Source organism: Sinohyriopsis cumingii, chromosome 19 (genome assembly GCF_028554795.1).
Source record: "Sinohyriopsis cumingii isolate HCF-2022 chromosome 19, ASM2855479v2, whole genome shotgun sequence".
In the NCBI taxonomy this organism is placed as follows: Eukaryota; Metazoa; Mollusca; class Bivalvia; order Unionida; family Unionidae; genus Sinohyriopsis; species Sinohyriopsis cumingii.
In genome coordinates this window covers 13,609,844-13,633,702 of record NC_142979.1, presented here as the reverse complement: position 1 = coordinate 13,633,702, position 23,859 = coordinate 13,609,844, and the positions used below count along the sequence as shown (strand labels likewise).

Below are 23,859 nucleotides of genomic sequence, written 5' to 3'. Positions count from 1 at the left end.
GAATGGCAACCCTAAAATTGAAGTGATGGAATGGCAAGCCTAGAATTGAAATGATGGAATGGCAAGCCTAGAAATGAAATTATGGAATGGCAAGCATAGAAATGAAATGAAGGAATGGCAAGCCTAGAATTGAAATGATGGAATGGCAAGCCTATAATTGAAATGAGGGAATGGCAAGCCTAGAATTGAAATGAAGGAATGGCATGACTAGGGTTGAAATGATGGAATGGCAAGCCTAGAAATGAAGTTATGGAATGGCAAGCCTATAATTGAAATACTGAAGTGGCATGACTAGGATTGAAATGATGGAATAACAAGCCAAGAATTGAGATTATAGAATGGCAAGCCTAGAATTGATATGATGAAATGGCAAGCTTTGATTTGAGAATATAGAATGGCAAGCCTAGAATTGAGATTATGGAATGGCAAGCCTAGAATTGAGATTATCAAATAGCAAGCCTAGAACTGAGATTATCAAATAGCAAGTCTAGAACAGATTATCAAATAGCAAGCCTAGAATTGTTGTTTGTTTTACTGATTAGTCCTAACATCTGAACATAACATTTCAAGGGGCAATAACTGTGGAAAAGTTTGGAATAATATCGACCAATGATCAAATTGAATAATTCCAGCAGTTTTAAAGGTATAATTTTCAGTCAGTTTAGAATTTTGCTTCTGTATTTTGTTGATTCTTATTTTTGTGCTTTACAGAGAAAAAGAAGTGAATATTAACTATAGCAACAAAATATAACGACTGAACTCGATTTTGGTAGTAGCATTTAATCTTAATTGCCATGGACTCACAAATTTTTTAAAAGCAGTGGGAAAAGAATTTGTTCTCGTATTGTCATTGACCTTCTGGACAATGCCTAAATATCATTTCCTTTGTGTTGTCATTGACCTTCTGGACCATACATAAATATAATTTTAACTTCTCATCAAAGCTTAAATATAATTAGCCCTTGTGTTGTCATTGACCTTCTGGACCATACATAAATATAATTCGTCCTTTATCTGCCATGGAACTTCTCATCAAAGCCTAAATATAATTAGCCCTTGTGTTGTCATTGACCTCCTAGACGATTCCTACATACAGCTTTTCCTTATTCTGACATGGAACTTCTGGACAATGCCTAAATATCAATAGTCCTTGTGTTGTCATTGACCTTCTAGACCATGCCTACTTACACCTTGGCTTTATTCTGTCATGGAACTTCTGGACATTGCCTAAATATCGTTTGTCTTTATGTTGTCATTGACCTTCTGGATCATGCCTAAATATCATTTGACTTTATGCTTTTATGGAACTTCCGGACCAAGCTACATATCATTATGTCATTATAGTGTCAGTTGTCTTGGACCATGCCTATAATTTGATCCTGTGCTGCCATAGTACTTCTAGACCATGCCACATATAACTTGTCCTTGTGCTGTCATAGAACTTCTGGACCATGCCTTCATATGATTTATTCTTGTGCTCATGGAACTTTTGGATTGTGCCTAAATATCATTTGTCTTGAAGCTGACGTGGAACTTCTAGATCATGCTTAAATATCATCTGTTCATATGCTGTCCTGGAATTTCTGGACCATATCTAAATATCATTTGTCCTTATGTTGTCATGGAATTTCTTGACTGCACTTAAATATCATTTGTCCCTATGCTGTCATGGAATTTCTGGACCATGTCTAAATATCATTTGTCCTTATGTTGTCATGGAATTTCTTGACCGCACTTAAATATCATTTGTCCCTATGCTGTCATGGAATTTCTGGACCATGTCTAAATATCATTTGTCCTTATGTTGTCATGGAATTTCTTGACCGCACTTAAATATCATTTGTCCCTATGCTGTCATGGAATTTCTGGACCATGTCTAAATATCATTTGTCCTTATGTTGTCATGGAATTTCTTGACCGCACTTAAATATCATTTGTCCCTATGCTGTCATGGAATTTCTGGACCATGCCTAAATATCATTTGCCTTTATGCTTTTATGGAACGTCCAGACCAAGCTACATACCATTTGTCATTATAGTGTCAGTTGTCTTGGACCATGCCTTTAGTTTGACCCTGTGCTGCCATAGAACCTCTTGACCATGCCACATATAACTTGTCCTTGTGCTGTCATAGAACTTCTGGACCATACCAACTTATAACTTGTCTTTGTGCTGTCATAGAACTTCTGGACCATGCCTTCATATGATTTATCCTTGTGCTCATGGAACATTTGGATTGTGCCTAAATATCATTTGTCTTGAAGCTGACGTGGAACTTCTAGATCATGCTTAAATATCATCTGTTCATATGCTGACCTGGAATTTCTGGACCATGTCTAAATATCGTTTATCCTTATGCTGTCATGGAATTTCTGGACCATGCCTAAATATAATTTATGTCACAATAAAACATCAGAGGCATATGCATCAAATCTGATAAAGAATTGTCACAATGAATTTAAACATTGACATATTTTTTCTATAAAGCTGTCTTTCACTTTCACTCTGTTTATTGACAGGGAGCCCAGGTGGAGGTTGTTGGAAAAGTTTTTGATGAGAGTAATGTATATGCTTTGAAACTTGGAGAAGATCCAGGTAAAGTGAACATTACTAAACCGTTTATGATATTTCTTGCTAAATTCTACCAAATCATCTTTTATACCCTCGACTTTGGCCTTGTGGAACAATCTCAAATAGGATACTCATTATGGCATGACTTATGGTGCCTTGAAAAAGTATTTATGTCCAAATATCTTATCTAGTAAAATGCATAGTTATCATACCCTAAATAATATCCATACTAGATCATGATGTAATGTAACCTATAACCCTAGATAATATCCATACTAGATCATGACATAATGTTTCCTCTAACCCCGGATAATATCCATACTAGGTCATGACATAATGTAACCTCTAACCCTAGATAATATCCATACTAGATCATGACAGTGTAACCTCTAACCCTAGATAATATCCATACTTGATCATGACATAATGTTTCCTCTGACCCCGGATAATATCCATACTAGATCATGACATAATGTTTCCTCTGACCCCGGATAATATCCATACTAGATCATGACATAATGTTTCCTCTGACCCCGGATAATATCCATACTAGATCATGACATAATGTTTCCTCTAACCCTAGATAATATCCATACTAGATCGTGACATAATGTAAGCTCTAACCCTAGCTGTTATCCATACTAGATCATGACATAATGTTTCCTCTTACCCTAGATATTATCAATACTAGAGATCGTAACATAATGTAAGCTCTAACCCTAGATAATATCTGTACTAGATTATGACATAATGTAAGCTCTAACCCAAGATATTATCTATACTAGATCATGACATAATGTAAGCTCTAACCCTAGCTGTTATCCATACTAGATAATGCATAATGTTTCCTCTAACACCAGATAATATTCATACTAGATCATGACATAATGAAAGCTCTAACCCTAGATAATATCAATACTAGATCATGACATAATGTAAGCTCTAACCCTGGATAATATCCATACTAGATCATAACATAATGTAAGCTCTAACCCTGGATAATATCCATACTAGATCATGACATAATGTAACCTCTAACCCTAGCTGTTATCCATACTAGATTATGACATAATGTAACCTCTAACTCTAGATATTATCTATACTAGATCATGACATAATGTAAGCTCTAACCCTAGATAATATCCATACTAGATTATGACATAATGTAACCTCTAACCCTAGCTGTTATCCATACTAGATCATGACATAATGTAACCTCTAACCCTGGATAATATCCATACTAGATCATGACATAATGTAACCTCTAACCCTAGCTGTTATCCATACTAGATCATAACATAATGTAAGCTCTAACTCTAGATATTATCTATACTAGATCATGACATAATGTAAACTCTAACCCTAGATAATATCCATACTAGATCATGACATAATGTAACCTCTAACCCTAGTTGTTATCCGTACTAGATCATGACATAATGTAACCTCTAACCCTAGATATTATCCGTACTAGATTATGACATAATGTAACCTCTAACCCTAGCTGTTATCCATACTAGATCATGACATAATGTAACCTCTAACCCTAGCTGTTATCCATACTAGATCATGACATAATGTAACCTCTAACCCTAGCTGTTATCCATACTAGGTCATGACATAATGTAACCTCTAACCCTAGCTGTTATCCATACTAGATCATGACATAATGTAACCTCTAACCCTGGCTGTTATCCATACTAGATTATGACATAATGTAAGCTCTAACCCTGGATAATATCCATACTAGATCATAACATAACATAAGCTCTAACCCTGGATAATATCCATACTAGATCATAACATAATGTAACCTCTGACCGTAGAAATTATCTGTACTAGATCATGACATAATGTAAGCTCTAACCCTAGCTGTTATCCATACTAGATCATGACATAATGTAAGCTTTAACCCTAGCTGTTATCCATACTAAATTATGACATAATGTAAGCTCTAACCCTAGATATTATCCATACTAGATTATGACATAATGTAACCTCTAACCCTAGATATTATCCATACTAGATTATGACATAATGTAACCTATAACCCTAGATAATATCCATACTAGATCATGACATAATGTAAGCTCTAACCCTAGATAATATCCATACTAGATCATGACATAATGTAACCTCTAACCCTAGATAATATCCATACTAGACCATGACATAATGTAACCTCTAACTCTAGATAGTATCCATACTAGATCATGACATAATGTAACCTCTAACCCTAGATATTATCTATACTACATTATGATATAATGTAACCTCTAACCCTAGTTGTTATCCGTACTAGATTATGACATAATGTAAGCTCTAACCCTAGGTAATATCCATACTAGATCATGACATAATGTAAGCTCATGAAAAGCAGATATTTACTATGTTCAACTTGTTGACACCCTTTTTTGTTCCTGCAGTGGGATTGAAACCACCATGCATTTCTTAATGTTTTGTCCAAAGTATAGTCAGCTGTGAATTGAGTTGCTGAGAAAATTACTATCAATACCATATGCAGCTGTTAGTTTTGATTTACTGCTTTGAGGAATGGGCAATGCAAATGAAAAATATAGAATTCTACAACATGTATGCCAACATATAACCGATACCAGATGATTTTAATAACTCACTTGAAGCATGAATACTGTTATTGTGCCCCTTTATTCTCTCTCCTCTTTCTTTCTGTGTGTGTGTGTGTGTGTGTGTGTCTCTCTCTCTCTCTCTCTTATGGTTTTAGTTATTAATCATTGTTGTCATGTTGAAGTATGTTGCAGTACTTGCATTATGTAGGGTGAGGGCTAATTAAAGTTGTTAGAGCTTGTGCCCAATCCCATTGCATCATATTGTGACAATAAAATTATGTTAAACTATGAAAGCAAGTGTCAGCATTTATTGATATTCCTGGAAATTATTCTTCTGATAAGAAAAATAAGACATTTTGTATGCTTCTAAGAATTGAATTGGCTGTATTCCTCTAAGAATTGGCTGCTCTAAGAATTGGCTGAATGCCTCTAATAATTGGCTGTATGCCTCTAAGAATTGGCTGAAGTTCAGATTTTGAGAGTAAGATGTTTGAAATATGACTGAATGATTTACTCGAATAAAAAAATCTGTACAAATAAGTTAAAGTCTGAGAATATTTCTGTTAAAATTCTCTGTAATATTGCAACTTGACTGGATCCTCTGGTTTTTAAAAACTTATTTTCCATAAATCAGTTGGGATCAGTATTATGGAAAAGAAAAAGAAGCAATCAATGCCGTAAATTACTACTTTTTTGTAGAAAAAAATCTATAAATATTGATAATTGAAAATGCTGGTAATTGTGGAAATGCTGATAATTGTTGTATTGTTATGCATGATGGCAGAATCGGCTTACTAAAGCCAAATTGAGATTTTATACATTTTAAGTTAACAATAATTAATTTGTTGCTAACATCAATAGACTATTTGTTAACATCATTGATTGTCTGGTATGATGTTAGGATAAAAAAGTTTAAGTTACACATTCATATTTGACATTGTTATAAGAATAGCTTGATTTCACAGGTAGGGTCACATACTAATGACATTGTATATATATATATATATATATATATATACACATACATATATATATATATATATATATATATATATATATATATATATATATATATGTCTGGCTTATTTGGCACATGCAATTCATAGTTGCTGGACTTGTGATTTAGGTATTGTTGTTGTTCATGCTGACCAATAATAAAATATCCTGTACAAGATTTTTATCTCCAAGCATTGCTACCATAAGCCAAGAGGACAAGCCTTGTAAATGTTTCGGAAAGCGAGGGATGAATTTGTCATTGCAAAAAAGCTTTGTAGCACTGGTAAATGTCACAAATGACTTTCATCCTTGTCTTCACATGCAAAGTGGTAGATGACATAAACATTGGTAAATGTGACAAAAAGAGAGGTAGATGTAAAATATATGTCCCACAAACACTGGTAAATGTAAATAAGAACTGATAAATGTCACACCTAGAAATTGTACTTGCATTACAGTGCTGTCAGTGTTTATAGTGCATGCTGTAATTCCAGTCAATGTCATAAACGTCTGTCAATGTGACATGATATTGAAGAAATGATCTAAAACCCAGAGGCAAGCATTTGAACAAATTTGCTGCTTTTGCAGCTGAAACAAAATGTAATTGTCCATCTGTTCATCCATACTATAGACGTTTGAACATTCCATGGCCTGCATTCTAATCATTCTTGTGAAATATCTTTTGACAGAAAAAGACAGACTGATGGATGCATGAAGATGCACACTAAAAATCCAAAGCCGATTGACAGACAAGCAATTCAATCACTATACAAAACTGAATATGTTTTGTTCTGAGTTGCCTAAAAGAATGATTTTGATATGGTGTATGGATGCGCCAAGACAGTCAGGCAGAGATGTATTCATAAGCCATTTGAAATAAGTTCTTTCCTCGACTCAGAACAAAACATGAATGTGGTTTTGTATTTACTAAATACCCCCTCTTTTATGCTTTCTAAATATTTGCACCTTATTTAAGAATGAATTAAAATTTATTAAAATTTGATTTAACAATATCTGTTTGAGGACATAAAAGAAGTGTTCTAAGTAGTTTGAATCCAGCTGTGTGATACGAAAATACGGATTGAACAGCTTTGTCAAATACCAGATCAAGCATGTAAGAGTAAATTGGGATGTAAATAAATTGTATTATCCCTGCAAAGCAGATGATATGATAATTAACAAAGAAACAATGTTTATCTGAAACAATATGACATCTGCCATTGAAGCTGTACTTTCTCAAAAGTTAATGTCTCAGATTATTTTGTTTTATTGGCAATGCAGAGTCAGCAGTAAATTTACCTGTGGGTTAGCACTTAATAATGCTGGTCACTTTTGCCATTTACAGGTGATACAAAAGCTTCTTAAATAGAAATGTTTCAAACTTTTAGAGAAATGGGAAAGGGTTTTTGATGGGATATATGTGGTTGATTTGAGTTGGAATGGGGGATGGGTTAATGATGGGATATTTATACAGTTAATTTGTCTCAGAATAATTTTATTATGAATCAACAACCACTGTTTTGCAGTTGCTAAATGAGATCTTGGAAACTTGATCCTGGTGATGGCATTTTATTTTATTTGTGCACATGTGTATGCATTCATATAAAATAATGCATGTAAACTTCTGTATGCAATTTGAGATAGAGATTTCAATTCTGGATTGAATTTTACATGTTTTTTATATTTTCAAAATTGACAGATTTTTTTTTATCCACTCCATAGAGGTGAGGCAAGGGAAGGTGGGGGTAGTGACAAAGGGAATTATAACTGAGAAAAGCAGATGGACATTTCTGATTTCATAATTTCTAGGTTGTTATTTTTGTTTTTCTTTCAGCTATTGAGTACGTGCACCCATTTGATCATCCAGATATCTGGTGGGTTTCAAATTTATTGTAATCGAATTTTATTTTTATATTTTTATTTCTCTCTGACTTTTATCTTTTTTTTATATTTATCTCAGAGCAATTCATTAGTGCTTTTTAGTCTCTCTGGATATCAAATTGGTCATGCTTTTTTTTTTTTAAATACTCTCAATCAATCAATTTTGACAGTATTTATCCAAATTGAGAACTGAATACTTTTGCATGTCCTAATTTTCAATGGATTTAGTTTGGATTTTTTAATATAAACTGATAACTTGAATCCCATAAAACAGAATAGCAGGACTGAAAGTATTCATACAGATTTGGTCTGCTGACACGTTCATTTATATGGTCAGTTCCAGTAGTAAATGTGGTTTCAGTTTTTCCTGATTATTTGCATACTTGTTTCTTCAGGAAATTTTACCAACACAATTTGAATTTAAAGTCAGTTTTGGAAGGGGGGATATTTTTTAACTTCCAAGACTTAAAAAGATCAAATGAACTCATTGTCTTCATTCAGTGTTTTATATTCACTAGTGTCTCAAAATAAAGAATGTTATATGTACAAAGTTGTACATACATGCTGTCAAAGGAAATGATTGTGGCACAATATTGTCAATGGCCACAGGAGACCAAAACCAGAACACATTCTTTTTTCCAACAAGATTCAGAAAGTGTGGAAAATATCCATTTGAAACAAATAAATTAAATGCATTTAATTCATAACTTCTTTTTAGAAGTATCCTGATATTATAACTTGAACTTGTTTCAGCATAACACAGTCCAGTCCTGGTTGTTACCATCCTATGACATCGATTACATATGTTTATGTGTATGATATGTACAGTTAATTAGCCAGTGATCTCCCCGGGTTATACATCATTGTGGTCCTGATATGCAATGTTTTTTAACCTGACAGTTTGCTATCATGTTAGCCCATGAAGCATTTTAACTAGCCGATGTGCTATCATGTTAGCCCATGAAGCATTTTAACTAGCCGATATGCTGTCATTTTAGCCTGTGTTTTTTTAACCAGTCAATATGCTTTGCACCAATGCCAATATACTTTTGCTTTCCACTATCCTTTAAAAATTAGTTTGTTAAATAAACATGGTGGCACCTAACTACAAGTTGTAACACTTAAATGACATGTTAGTTTTTCATGGGTATGTAATTAAGAAAATTATAAGTAATTACCCACATGTTTAGTCATTATCTTTTGTACAGGGCATAACTTGACTTTTTGTGTGTGACCTTTGATGTTCGATTAGTTTTTGCACATGGTCACATGATTGGCCTACCTATTATTGAGTCCACTGACTATCAACTTAGTACATGTAGCTCATATTACTTTTAATATCAGTAAAATCCTTTGTTCAATAAAATGGGCATGCAGCCTTAAAAAAGAATGTAAAATTACCCTGCATCTGCCTAGCACCATGTTGACTTGGCCACAAAGTTAAACTACCTTGTTGACTTGGCCACAAAGTTAAACTACCATGTTGACTTGGCCACAAAGTTAAGCCACCATGTTGACTTGGCCACAAAGTTAAACTACCATGTTGACTTGGCCACATAGTTAAGCTACCATGTTGACTTGGCCACAAAGTTAAGCTACCATGTTGACTTGGCCACAAAGTTAAACTACCATGTTGACTTGGCCACAAAGTTAAACTACCTTGTTGACTTGGCCACAAAGTTAAGCTACCATGTTGACTTGGCCACAAAGTTAAACTACCATGTTGACTTGGTCACATAGTTAAGCTACCATGTTGACTTGGCCACAAAGTTAAGCTACCTTGTTGACTTGGCCACAAAGTTAAGCTACCATGTTGACTTGGCCACAAAGTTAAGCCACCATGTTGACTTGGCCACAAAGTTAAGCTACCATGTTGACTTGGCCACAAAGTTAAGCTACCTTGTTGACTTGGCCACAAAGTTAAGCTACCATGTTGACTTGGCCACAAAGTTAAGCCACCATGTTGACTTGGCCACAAAGTTAAACGACCATGTTGACTTGGCCACAAAGTTAAACGACCATGTTGACTTGGCCACAAAGTTAAGCTACCATGTTGACTTGGCCACAAAGTTAAGCTACCATGTTGACTTGGCCACAAAGTTAAGCTACCATGTTGACTTGGCCACAAAGTTAAACTACCATGTTGACTTGGCCACAAAGTTAAGCTACCATGTTGACTTGGCCACAAAGTTAAGCTACCATGTTGACTTGGCCACAAAGTTAAGCTACCTTGTTGACTTGGCCACAAAGTTAAGCTACCATGTTGACTTGGCCACAAAGTTAAGCTACCATGTTGACTTGGCCACAAAGTTAAGCTACCATGTTGACTTGGCCACAGAGTTAAGCTACCTTGTTGACTTGGCCACAAAGTTAAGCTACCATGTTGACTTGGCCACAAAGTTAAGCTACCTTGTTGACTTGGCCACAAAGTTAAACTACCATGTTGACTTGGCCACAAAGTTAAGCTACCATGTTGACTTGGCCACAAAGGTAAACTACCATGTTTGAAGATTCAGATTGAGACAGTGTGATTTACTCAATGAAGAAAAAGAAAGATCCAAAGAAATGAAACTAAGGGTTCAACATTGAATGGAAGATTTCATATCCTTGGATGGAAATCATTGAATTAAATGGTAAGTCTTCCCTATTGCTAACGTTTTTTTGATTTTATAGTTGTACTAGTGGTTATTATTGTCATGTTCTTTTTTGTTATTTTCTGTAACAGTGACAAGTAGAATTTTGTGAACATAAATAGTATGAGTTGCTTCTATGTTTACCAGTGTGTTATGAGTCTATGCTTTTAAAATATGAAACAAAAAAGAGTGAAAAGCAACAACTTTGTAAAATTCAACAAATAATTTATTTTCCTAGAAAACTAAGTGAAAATGAAAATAAAGAACTTACAGTATTATAAATAAGTCTCAAAATAATCCTAGAATTACAGACACAAGTCCTAATAATTTAAAGTTCTTAATAAACATTAGTAGAAATCAAAATTAAGTCAAATACTGAAGGTGTTGATTTGCTTATATTGTGTTGTTGTACCAACTGTCTTTTGATGAGACACGGTAATATAATTCCATTTGAATTCACTATGAATCCCAGTGAATGTCTCTGCCCAAGAATATTATCTTTTAATGAGCACTCTGTATTTCCAGAAATAAATCGCCTGAATTGAACATTTTGAAGAAATAAATTCCAGCCCAAATGAACTACAGGACACAACAATAATACAAATTGATTCTACTAGATCTTAAGCACAAACAAATGATCATTCCTGTGACAAGATTATATAGTCCTCTACCTGACTTTAGGTCACAATTAACATTTTCTATTTAAAAAAACTATTATCTGATGGAAAATAACCTTCTAAAAAGTTCTTAATGTTTACAAAATAAAATGTTAGTTATTATTAGATAGTCTGTTAATAAAATTATAATATATAACCTGGACAATATCAGGTACACCAGATAAACTGTAGGGGCTTTGCAGTACCCAGACCCACTTAAACATATTTACTTCTATTAATGATCCTGATATTAAATCCATACACACATAATATCTTAGCTCTATATTAGTTGTTTACAGAATAAGCTTGATTTTAGACAAGTTTAAGTCCAGCATGCAGTGATACATTATGTTAGCATATAATGATTTTTTTTATTAAAAAAATGAAAAAAATCCTAAGAAACAAACAGTGCAAATTCTCCATAGGACAGTGCTGTCCAACCCATGGCCCATGGGTCGCATGCAGCCTGCGGGCTGATTTTAATTGGCCTGCCAGAGCTCGAGCAGCTATATAGTCGTTGCTTTTCAGTTTTCTGCTTCAGCCCATGACTTCAAGAAAAACATTGTCAGTAGCCCATGGTGTCAAAAAGGTTGGACAGCACTGCCATAGGATTTGAAAAGTTGCAGTTCAGGGATTCTTCCTTGAAAAAATGTACAGTCCAGGACTATCTCGTTCAAACAAGTTGGAGTCCCTCCCAGTCCTTAAAAACTGGAATCTTCATAATGATATTTTTTTCATTTCAATAATTCAGAACATTATTTTTAGGCTACCAATAAATATGTCATCAGATTGCTGATGCTTATTCAGTGTGAAATATTTGCTATTTTAGTAAAAGAATGAAAAACTTCAGAAGGTAAAAAAAATTTGTGAGTGTGATGTTACAGCTACAATGGCTTTACCATATGATTCTTTAATTTTGTGTACAGCTGTAGAGGTATGTGAGTTATTTATTAATTTCTTGTGTGTAAGTTATAAGCATTGTACTACCACGTTTATTTTTGTATATTTTCTATGTAGGTTCAGCTTATGTAGTATAATGCAAATATTTTCTATTCTTGTTTGTGACATAGCAAGAGATTTATATTAGCAATATAATGTTGCATTTATAAGAAACATTTAGTTCCGTAGGATTCGTATCGGGCACGGGTAGGTTCACTTCTGAACCTGTTTATTGTTTTGTAATTATTGTGCTGATAACATAATCTGTATAACTTACCATATTCAACGTCATTACATTTTGTCGTGTATGCCCGTGTCATGCATAGTACATGGTGTTAGATGTATTTTCAGCTGATCGGAGTCACAGCTGTAGAGCTGATCGGAGTTGACATGGTACCAGCTCATAGGTATCAACCCTTTGAGATGAACACTGTACGTCAGACCAATAAAAACCTTACAAAGACACAAAAAAAAACCATACACGAAAAAATGTATTCGTACATTATATAAGATCAACAGTTTTAAAACAACAAATGGTATACACAAATTATTATGACACATACATGTATTTACATAATTATTTACATTTCTGAAACTTTATTTCATTCTTTTTGCTTATAACACTGTCATCTTCCTGCTTTGGCTAAGCAAAGCTTTGGATGGATGCTCCCTTCTTCATTTAAAAATTTCTTTCATGCAGTTTTTTCCTGAAGTGTTCCTCCAGATCATATGTGCTCGACACCACCACTTTAATGTCTTCACTGCATATGTAACTAAAATAATGTGAAAATCCTAACTTCAATACATCTACTTGCCACGACCTTGGTCAGTGTCTTCAAGTTTTCTTTGAGTTAGGCTCAGCCATTTGATGGATGGAATATTTCAACTAGATGAGAGAAATAAAAATAAGATTAAAATTTTAGATTTGACTTGTGATAGAGGAAGATCTCCTGATTGCAAATATGTTACGAATTTATATTTATCCCCATAAACCCCAAGTATTACACCAGGAGCTATCCAAAAATTGAAATCTAGAAAGAAAAAATGTACAAAGTAGCAGTCTGGAAGTTTATACCTTGTAAGCTGTGATTGTTTCTATTAAGATTGTGTATCTGGTGTTTGAAAAGTTATGAATTTGCTATATGGTGTGCTGATTTTGGTCACAAATTAGATATAAATTGGCAGTGTTACATATTTTCGAGTCACTCAGTATCTGTCATTATGGCAATGCATCTTCCTGTTTGCATTACCAATCTGACAACCTTAAATAAAAACTATAACAGCACGATAAAATGCTGGTGCTAAAATCAGTAGAGTATTTATTTTTAATACGTATATTGTTAACATTTTTAATGAATCAACTTTATCTCCACACAGAAAAGTCAGACGAATTACGGTTACACCAACATGATAGCCACACTATGTAAAGTATGAAAATTGATGCAGACTTTATGTATTTGATAGTAATAAGTATAAATAATAAAATAATAATGTATAAAATAAGAAAACATACTTACAACACAGGTAGTTAGTCAGTATTAGAAATCTAAGATCTTCACACACTGGAGTTGAACCATGAATGAAACTTGTTTCATTATCAAAGGAAAAGCACGGTTTTGAGTATGATTTGATTGGTTGTTTTGTGCCACCAGTCCCACTGAATTCTCATGCTAAACAAAAATTATGCCAAGATTCCCGGATGAACACAAAATGAAAATTTTTTTATTTAAATTTAACAATTTTTACGAAAAAACCTTACAAAACGGTTGTACAGCCACACACTGACGAACAAGGGAAAAAACATACAAATTACAGGTAAACTGTACAAGTTAATACCTTGTCAGCTGTAGAGCTAACTATTGAAGTTGACCATAGCAAATGTAAAGCTGAATCATAGCAGCTGTAGAGCTGAGTGAACAGTGTTGCTGGTCAAGTAGAAGGTGATCGGGCATTACTGACCGATTGGTGGGCATTGATTGCTTGATTGACCAAGGAATTGAATGGTGGTCTGCTTGATTGACCAGTGTGACTGGTTGCCAAGTGTGCTGGTGATGGAGTGTGTAACTCCATACATGTTGTCTTTTAGCCATGGGCTAATTTTGGGGTTTGAAATACCCAGTGGTTTGGGATTGTAAAGATATTTTATTTTAATCATTTTACTGTTTGAATAAAATACTTCATTCATCACTATTTGAGTGAATTCATTTTTACTATTTGAGTAAAACAAGTTATTCTTTTCATCGTGTTAAATTACTGTGGATCATTCACCTTTGTCCTTGTACTGTGTAAGGTCATTTATTTGTATTTTCATTTGTTGCATTATTAGGTTTGTGCGGATTATGTTAATTTGTCCAACATTTGGATCTTATACATGCATGTATTAATCATAATTCTTTTCTCATTCAAGTCATTCATCATTAAACATTGTATTTTTATCTCCATCAAAAGTGTTCTGTTGTAAATCCGAAATCCAACCTGGTTGTCTTGTTACAGAAGGGAGGGATCTTTTTAAACTTTAAAGGATTTGTATCAGGAAAAGGATAAATTATTTGTAATTTGTAATTTACACATCTAGAAAGAAGCATGCAAGAGTAAGTGATGTAATATGGCACTTAGATTGATCACATCATGCTCATCACAGAATTTATCATGATGACTTTACAGTCATTCTGCAAAAGTTAAAAATGTAAATTAGTTAAAATGAGTGTTGTGTAGGGCCTATTTGTCAGTTGGTTTTATATTTGTACTTTCGTACTAATCATCATGGATTTGTGACAAGAATTAGAACCAGGTTAGTAGCAAAACTAAACATACATATTCACACAGTTTATTATAATTATGGCATGTAATACATAGATTTCATACAGTTTATTATAATTATGGCTTGTAATACATAGATTTCATACAGTTTATTATTATTATGGCATGTAATACATAGATTTCATAAATTTTATTATAATTATGGCATGTAATACATAGATTTCATACAGTTTATTATAATTATGGCTTGTAATACATAGATTTCATACAGTTTATTATTATTATGGCATGTAATACATAGATTTCATACAGTTTATTATTATGATGGCATGTGATACATATATTTCATACAGTTTATTATAATTATGGCATGTAATACATAGATTTCATACAGTTTATTATAATTATGGCATGTAATACATAGATTTCATACAGTTTATTATTATTATGGCATGTAATACATAGATTTCATACAGTTTATTATTATGATGGCATGTGATACATATATTTCATACAGTTTATTATAATTATGACATCTAATACATATATTTCATACAGTTTATTATTATTATGACATGTGATACATATATTTCATAAATTTTATTATAATTATGGATTTCATACAGTTTATTATAATTATGGCATGTAATACATAGATTTCATACAGTTTATTATTATTATGACATGTAATACATAGATTTCATAAATTTTATTATAATTATGGCGTGTAATACATAGATTTCATACAGTTTATTAAAATTATGGCATGTAATACATAGATTTCATAAATTTTATTATAATTATGGCATGTGATACATATATTTCATACAGTTTATTATTATGATGGCATGTGATACATATATTTCATACAGTTTATTATAATTATGGCATCTAATACATAGATTTCATACAGTTTATTATAATTATGGCCTGTAATACATAGATTTCATACAGTTTATTATAATTATAGCATGTATAACAGATTTCATAAATTTTATTATAATTATGGCATGTAATACATAGATTTCATACAATTTATTATTATTATGGCATGTAATACATAGATTTCATAAATTTTATTATAAATATGGCATGTGGTACATAGATTTCATACAGTTTATTATAATTATGGCATGTAATACATATATTTCATACAGTTTATTATAATTATGGCATGTAGTACATAGATTTCATAAATTTTATTATAATTATGGCATGTAATACATAGATTTCATACAGTTTATTATAATTATGACATATAATACATAGATTTCATACAGTTTATTATAATTATGGCATGTGATACATAGATTTCATAATTTTTATTATAATTATGGCATGTAATACATATATTTCATACAGTTTATTATTATGATGGCATTTAATACATAGATTTCATACAGTTTATTATAATTATGGCATGTAATACATAGATTTCATACAGTTTATTATTATGATGGCATGTGATACATATATTTCATACAGTTTATTATAATTATGGCATGTAATACATATATTTCATACAGTTTATTATAATTATGGCATGTAATACATAGATTTCATACAGTTTATTATAATTATGGCATGTAATACATATATTTCATACAGTTTATTATAATTATGGCATTTAATACATAGATTTCATACAGTTTATTATTATGATGGCATGTGATACATATATTTCATACAGTTTATTATAATTATGGCATGTAATACATAGATTTCATACAGTTTATTATTATGATGGCATTTAATACATATATTTCATACAGTTTATTATTATTATGGCATGTGATACATAGATTTCATACAGTTTATTATTATTATGGCCTGTAATACATAGATTTCATACAGTTTATTATTATGATGGCATGTGATACATATATTTCATACAGTTTATTATAATTATGGCATGTAATACATAGATTTCATACAGTTTATTATTATGATGGCATTTAATACATAGATTTCATATAGTTTATTATTATGATGGCATGTGATACATAGATTTCATATAGTTTATTATAATTATGGCATGTGATACATAGATTTCATAAATTTTATTATAATTATGGCATGTAATACATATATTTCATACAGTTTATTATTATGATGGCATTTAATACATAGATTTCATATAGTTTATTATTATGATGGCCTGTAATACATAGATTTCATACAGTTTATTATAATTATGACATCTAATACATATATTTCATACAGTTTATTATTATTATGGCATGTGGTACATAGATTTCATATAGTTTATTATTATGATGGCATGTGATACATATATTTCATACAGTTTATTATAATTATGGCATGTAATACATAGATTTCATACAGTTTATTATTATGATGGCATGTGATACATATATTTCATACAGTTTATTATAATTATGGCATGTAATACATATATTTCATACAGTTTATTATAATTATGGCATGTGATACATAGATTTCATACAGTTTATTATTATTATGGCCTGTAATACATAGATTTCATACAGTTTATTATTATGATGGCATGTGATACATATATTTCATACAGTTTATTATAATTATGGCATGTAATACATAGATTTCATACAGTTTATTATTATGATGGCATTTAATACATAGATTTCATACAGTTTATTATTATTATGGCATGTGGTACATAGATTTCATATAGTTTATTATAATTATGGCATGTAGTACATAGATTTCATAAATTTTATTATAATTATGGCATGTAATACATAGATTTCATACAGTTTATTATAATTATGGCATGTAACACATAGATTTCATACAGTTTATTATAATTATGACATGTGATACATAGATTTCATAAATTTTATTATAATTATGGCATGTTATACATATATTTCATACAGTTTATTATTATGATGGCATTTAATACATAGATTTCATACAGTTTATTATAATTATGGCATGTAATACATATATTTCATACAGTTTATTATAATTATGGCATGTGATACATAGATTTCATACAGTTTATTATTATTATGGCATGTAATACATATATTTCATAAATTTTATTATAATTATGGCATGTGATACATATATTTCATACAGTTTATTATAATTATGGCATGTAATACATAGATTTCATACAGTTTATTATTATGATGGCATGTGATACATATATTTCATACAGTTTATTATAATTATGGCATGTAATACATATATTTCATACAGTTTATTATAATTATGGCATGTGATACATAGATTTCATACAGTTTATTATTATTATGGCCTGTAATACATAGATTTCATACAGTTTATTATTATGATGGCATGTGATACATAGATTTCATACAGTTTATTATAATTATGGCATGTAATACATAGATTTCATACAGTTTATTATAATTATGGCATGTAATACATATATTTCATACAGTTTATTATAATTATGGCATGTAATACATAGATTTCATACAGTTTATTATTATGATGGCATTTAATACATAGATTTCATATAGTTTATTATTATGATGGCATGTGATACATATATTTCATACAGTTTATTATTATTATGGCATGTGGTACATAGATTTCATATAGTTTATTATTATGATGGCATGTGATACATATATTTCATACAGTTTATTATAATTATGGCATGTAATACATAGATTTCATACAGTTTATTATTATGATGGCATGTGATACATATATTTCATACAGTTTATTATAATTATGGCATGTAATACATATATTTCATACAGTTTATTATAATTATGGCATGTGATACATAGATTTCATACAGTTTATTATTATTATGGCCTGTAATACATAGATTTCATACAGTTTATTATTATGATGGCATGTGATACATATATTTCATACAGTTTATTATAATTATGGCATGTAATACATAGATTTCATACAGTTTATTATTATGATGGCATTTAATACATAGATTTCATACAGTTTATTATTATTATGGCATGTGGTACATAGATTTCATATAGTTTATTATAATTATGGCATGTAGTACATAGATTTCATAAATTTTATTATAATTATGGCATGTAATACATAGATTTCATACAGTTTATTATAATTATGGCATGTAACACATAGATTTCATACAGTTTATTATAATTATGACATGTGATACATAGATTTCATAAATTTTATTATAATTATGGCATGTTATACATATATTTCATACAGTTTATTATTATGATGGCATTTAATACATAGATTTCATACAGTTTATTATAATTATGGCATGTAATACATATATTTCATACAGTTTATTATAATTATGGCATGTGATACATAGATTTCATACAGTTTATTATTATTATGGCATGTAATACATATATTTCATAAATTTTATTATAATTATGGCATGTGATACATATATTTCATACAGTTTATTATAATTATGGCATGTAATACATATGTTACACTTTTTATATTCAGATTATGCTTTTTGTCACTGTGGTTTTTCTTTTTCCTGTATAGGTGATGGCAGGTATAAAGTCTTCATCCTTGAATCCTTGGTAGTTCACTTTGGAATAATGTAGTTTTGTGTCTTTTCTTACATTCATTGCTAAACTTTGTGTTCCATTTACTTTCAGAGTGTGAAAGGTTCTTTTAAACTATGAACAGAATCAAGGGTTTATTGATGATTCAACAAGTTGTCACAAAGGGTTTTCATTTACCTTGTAACCATCAGCAGTCTAGACACAACATTTCCTTGACTTTAATGTGACAGTAAAAATGTAGAGGGTAAAGGAGAAAGAAAGATGTGTTATTTAAACTGAAAGACTTTGCATTAAAAACATTGCATGCTACTGTGCACATGTATGTACTTTTTGATATTTTACTGATTTTTCTTCACATTTTTTTGTGTGTATTTATGAAAACATGTTAACAAGCTACTGCATGCTTACCCCAGTGCTATTACAGATTCCTGGGGAGATCACTGTTGGTTGTAATTTTGTTTATTAATATGACAACATTTGTTTCATAAATATATCAAAAAAACAATTTCATTATTAAAATTATTTTCATTACAATATTTAGCATCACACTTGCCAAAAATAAACACTCGTACTTAAAATCGATCTGAGCCACTGCAGCAATAGCAGTTTGTTAACCTATCCATCACTATCATCAAATGTGATAAACTGTCTTAAATTAGCGCTTTTAATATCAAGATTGTGTTTTTAGAAACTTTTAAAATGTTCAAATTGTTTCCAAAGTTTCATACAAAATGTGTATTGCAGTAAAATCCTTCGCATGTCATATGAAATTTGAATTGCAGTCAGATCCTTCACACATGAAATGTGTATTGCAAATCCTTCACATTTCATATGAAATGTGTATTGTAGTCAGATCCTTCACACATGAAATGTGTATTGCAAATCCTTCACATTTCATATAATATCAGCAGTAGAAGATTAAATTCATTTTTTTTGATATAAAATGAATGTGAGCAGTCTTCATATCTGAGATTAGGGGTCATCCATTTAGTACATATGCAAAAATCTGGCAAAGCTTGACCCTCCCTTGTACACGTGTACTTTTTACACACCCCCACCTGCATACGTATGCTTGATGCACCCCACCCCCAAATTCTATAGAACAGCCTATATTTAATCGAAGCAGAAACCATAAAGGATTAATAATATTAACGTTTTTAATAAAACATAGTCTACCGACGTTGAATGTCTGGCTGCATCAAAGAAATAAGCTGCGTAACTGTAAACAGTTTGTCTAGTGTCTGCTAAAATTCAAATGCCGACTGAACTCAAACAGGTTACGTATTAGACAAATTATTATCAAGGCTTCACCCCCCCATTTCCTATGTGTATGTATATTATTAGTAGCCCACCCCCCCAAAGCACGCGTATGCATTTGGGTTACCCCCCCCATGCATACATTACTAAATGAACAGCCCCTTAGTTCATAAGACAAGATGGTCCAACTGGCAAAATGTCTAAAGGGGGCATCTGACTGATTTTTTGTTTGTGGTGGTTCCCTTGGAGCAGGGGGATTTTTTTTATCAATGGTTCCAATTACTTCAGGGGGCCACAAGCTGCTAATTGGTCAGAGATGCTTGTCTTTACAGATCACTCACACATCTCACCTCAGTCCGTTTGAGTTCATATCTTGGTGTGTCCACCACGAGTATGTGAGAAAGCTTGCCAGTTGCTTCCCATGGGTTGGTGGGTCTTACTGGTTCTTTCTCCACCAAAATATAATGGCCACCATGTTTGGCCTATCATGTGCTGAAAAATTGTATTAAACCCCACAGAACCCCAAAACCAGTTGCTTCTGAGTTTTCCTTGGTCAGATGTGGTATGTACATAGAGGATTATACTTAATCCTGATTAGGCTCTTTCTGATAATCTTCTGCTTATCTTGATTAGGGAAGGACATTCTACAATTATGGAAGAGGTATCCAGGCAGATGTCATGCAGACCCGATGTGGTGATTGTCTCAGTTGGAGGTGGGGGATTGCTCAATGGAATTCTGATAGGCATGAAAAAAGTTGGCTGGAGTGATGTCCCCTGTGTTGCTATGGAAGCCATTGGTGCAGACTGTCTGAATAAGGCACTAAAAGCTGGGAAACCTGTTACACTACCAGATATTACAAGGTAGGAATTATCAAATGCATTTTTAAAAACCACATATGCTAAGCATATTCAAGACATACATACATAAGTTCCTCATTATGCTGTACCTCATTATAAAGGGGTCTCTTTTCTAATGCAGTATGTAAGGATTCTATTTCATTAGTTGATTCTGTTATGTTCATCTATATTTTGTCATTCAGAACCTGGAATTCATTAGATACACTCGTTCTTTTGGACCTGTGATAGATTGTTTAGGATTGTTTTGGATTTGATTCATAAACCAGTAAGTTCCTTTAAAATTTTCATTTTATAACTTAGAAAATAAAATAATTTGTTAAGTTTTACAAAACTTGTTGGTTTTACTTCTTTTTGTTACTTAGTTTAAGACCATAGAGTCATTTCCATACTAATAACTTTTGTAAATTACCTGCATTAAAAGCAGTCTTATCTCGAATGGTGGTCCATTATTATAGCTCCCATGATCAGGATGATAATGTTAGATACATTTAGTTTGTATTGTGTGCTTGATCTTTCTCCATGATTGAGGATAGAATTTTAGCACATATCATATTTTTGATTTGGTTGTAAGTTATAAAAATATGCTTAATTAAATTGAGTTAAGGACCTTGGTTTTTCCCTTGGAAATTCTAATTATCTACCTGATTTTTGTCCTTATGTTTATTGACCTTGTTTGCTAATTGGGTATTTTCTGGAAGAACTTGTTGACAATTTTCCATTAGTTTTTCAGAAAATGCTGTTCTGACACATTTCTATCAATTTCTTGCTCTTGTAAATCTGAGACGAAGTTTCTCACTTTATTGGTTTAACTTTAGCTTGCAATATATGTGTCATTTTGGTTATCTGAACTCTGAGTGGTAGTATTTTCATTCAGATATTGTGTACTTGGCTTAGTATATGAAAGTTTCTTACTAATAGTCTAATATTACATGCCATAAAGATCATGCATGTGATACACGTGTTGGTCATTATCATCCAGTTCATAGTAAGTTTATATGATGCTTGACTGATTTTACCTGTACAGGCAATCATTTTGCTCTGTTTGTTGCTTTCTGTAGTTATTGTAAATACAACGGGCAGGACTAAGTTCTCTGAATGCCAACACATTAGACAGTTGAGGATAGCCATATTACATTCCTGAATTGATGGGTTGTGTGATCCAGTCATACATGCGACATTTGCACATGATGGACAGAGAAGATCTGTGGACTGCTTTCTGAGCTGGAAGGTGCACACAGACCAATTATAATCATTAGAGACAAAGATACCATTAGCATTGCTGCTTCCACCAAAGTGAACAACTTTCTACTCATGGAAATTTGGTAGAGTTCACTGGTTAAAAGAAATAAAATGCATTTCATCAGAAGTGTAATGCACAGCTCTAGCTCTGCCACCACTTCCATGGATAAAACAGATCTTTGCAGCTGTACATTTAATACCAGTTCCAACTAAGTACAGCGGACCAGCAATGACTTTAGAGGTATCATTAACCCAGCACCACATTAAAGTACAGCAGCCCATCTGGACCAGCAGTGACTTTAGAGGTTGATCAGCTTAGGTAAATACCAGCTCTGACATGGCCTCAACTGATACTAGAAGGGACCAATTATGGTATCATTAACCCAGTGCCACATTAAAGGAAAAGATGGTGCTGCTCAATCTCAACTGAACACTGCCATTAGATGTGGATTGACTACAGTCAACACTGAATCCTGTATAAGTGGTTATGGTGATCCAACAATATCATGTATCCATTCCAGCATCATAACACTTGTATCAGCATAGAACACATGGCCTCAATTCAGTATCCTATTATGATTGACCCATGTTGGTTCTCAGACCCATGTCCATACATGGCCAGTGTAGTGCCACAGTGCCAGGTACCATTATGGACCCAGTACAGTCCATAGCCATTACGGATCCATATAGGACTGTTCCAATGCTGATCCATATTGGTCAATTCTCATTATGGAGTCAGGTTGGATCCTTATCATTATTGACCTATGTCAGTTCAAGGTCATTACTAGTCAATGTATGTTGATACATACATACATTAATTTGTTGTTGCTAATGTTGTAGGGTTTAACACCATTTTTCAGCACATGATAGGCTATACATGGTGGCCAGTATTAATGGTGGAGGAAGAACCCAGGAAAACCCTGGAAAGAACCGCTGACCCACGAGAAGCTACTGGCAAGCTTTCTCACAT

The 23,859-nt window shown here is 32.1% G+C and overlaps 1 protein-coding gene across 1 annotated transcript in view; it reads left to right on the top strand.

Annotated features, from left to right (window-relative positions):
* Nucleotides 1-23,859, top strand: part of LOC149775155 (serine dehydratase-like) — a 59,414-nt gene that overhangs the window by 20,085 nt on the left and 15,470 nt on the right. The window contains exons 4-6 of the mRNA XM_089943327.1: nucleotides 2,520-2,595; nucleotides 7,990-8,029; nucleotides 21,426-21,653. Of these exons, the coding sequence (XP_089799453.1) occupies nucleotides 2,520-2,595; nucleotides 7,990-8,029; nucleotides 21,426-21,653 (344 nt within the window). The remainder of the gene's footprint in view (nucleotides 1-2,519; nucleotides 2,596-7,989; nucleotides 8,030-21,425; nucleotides 21,654-23,859) is intronic.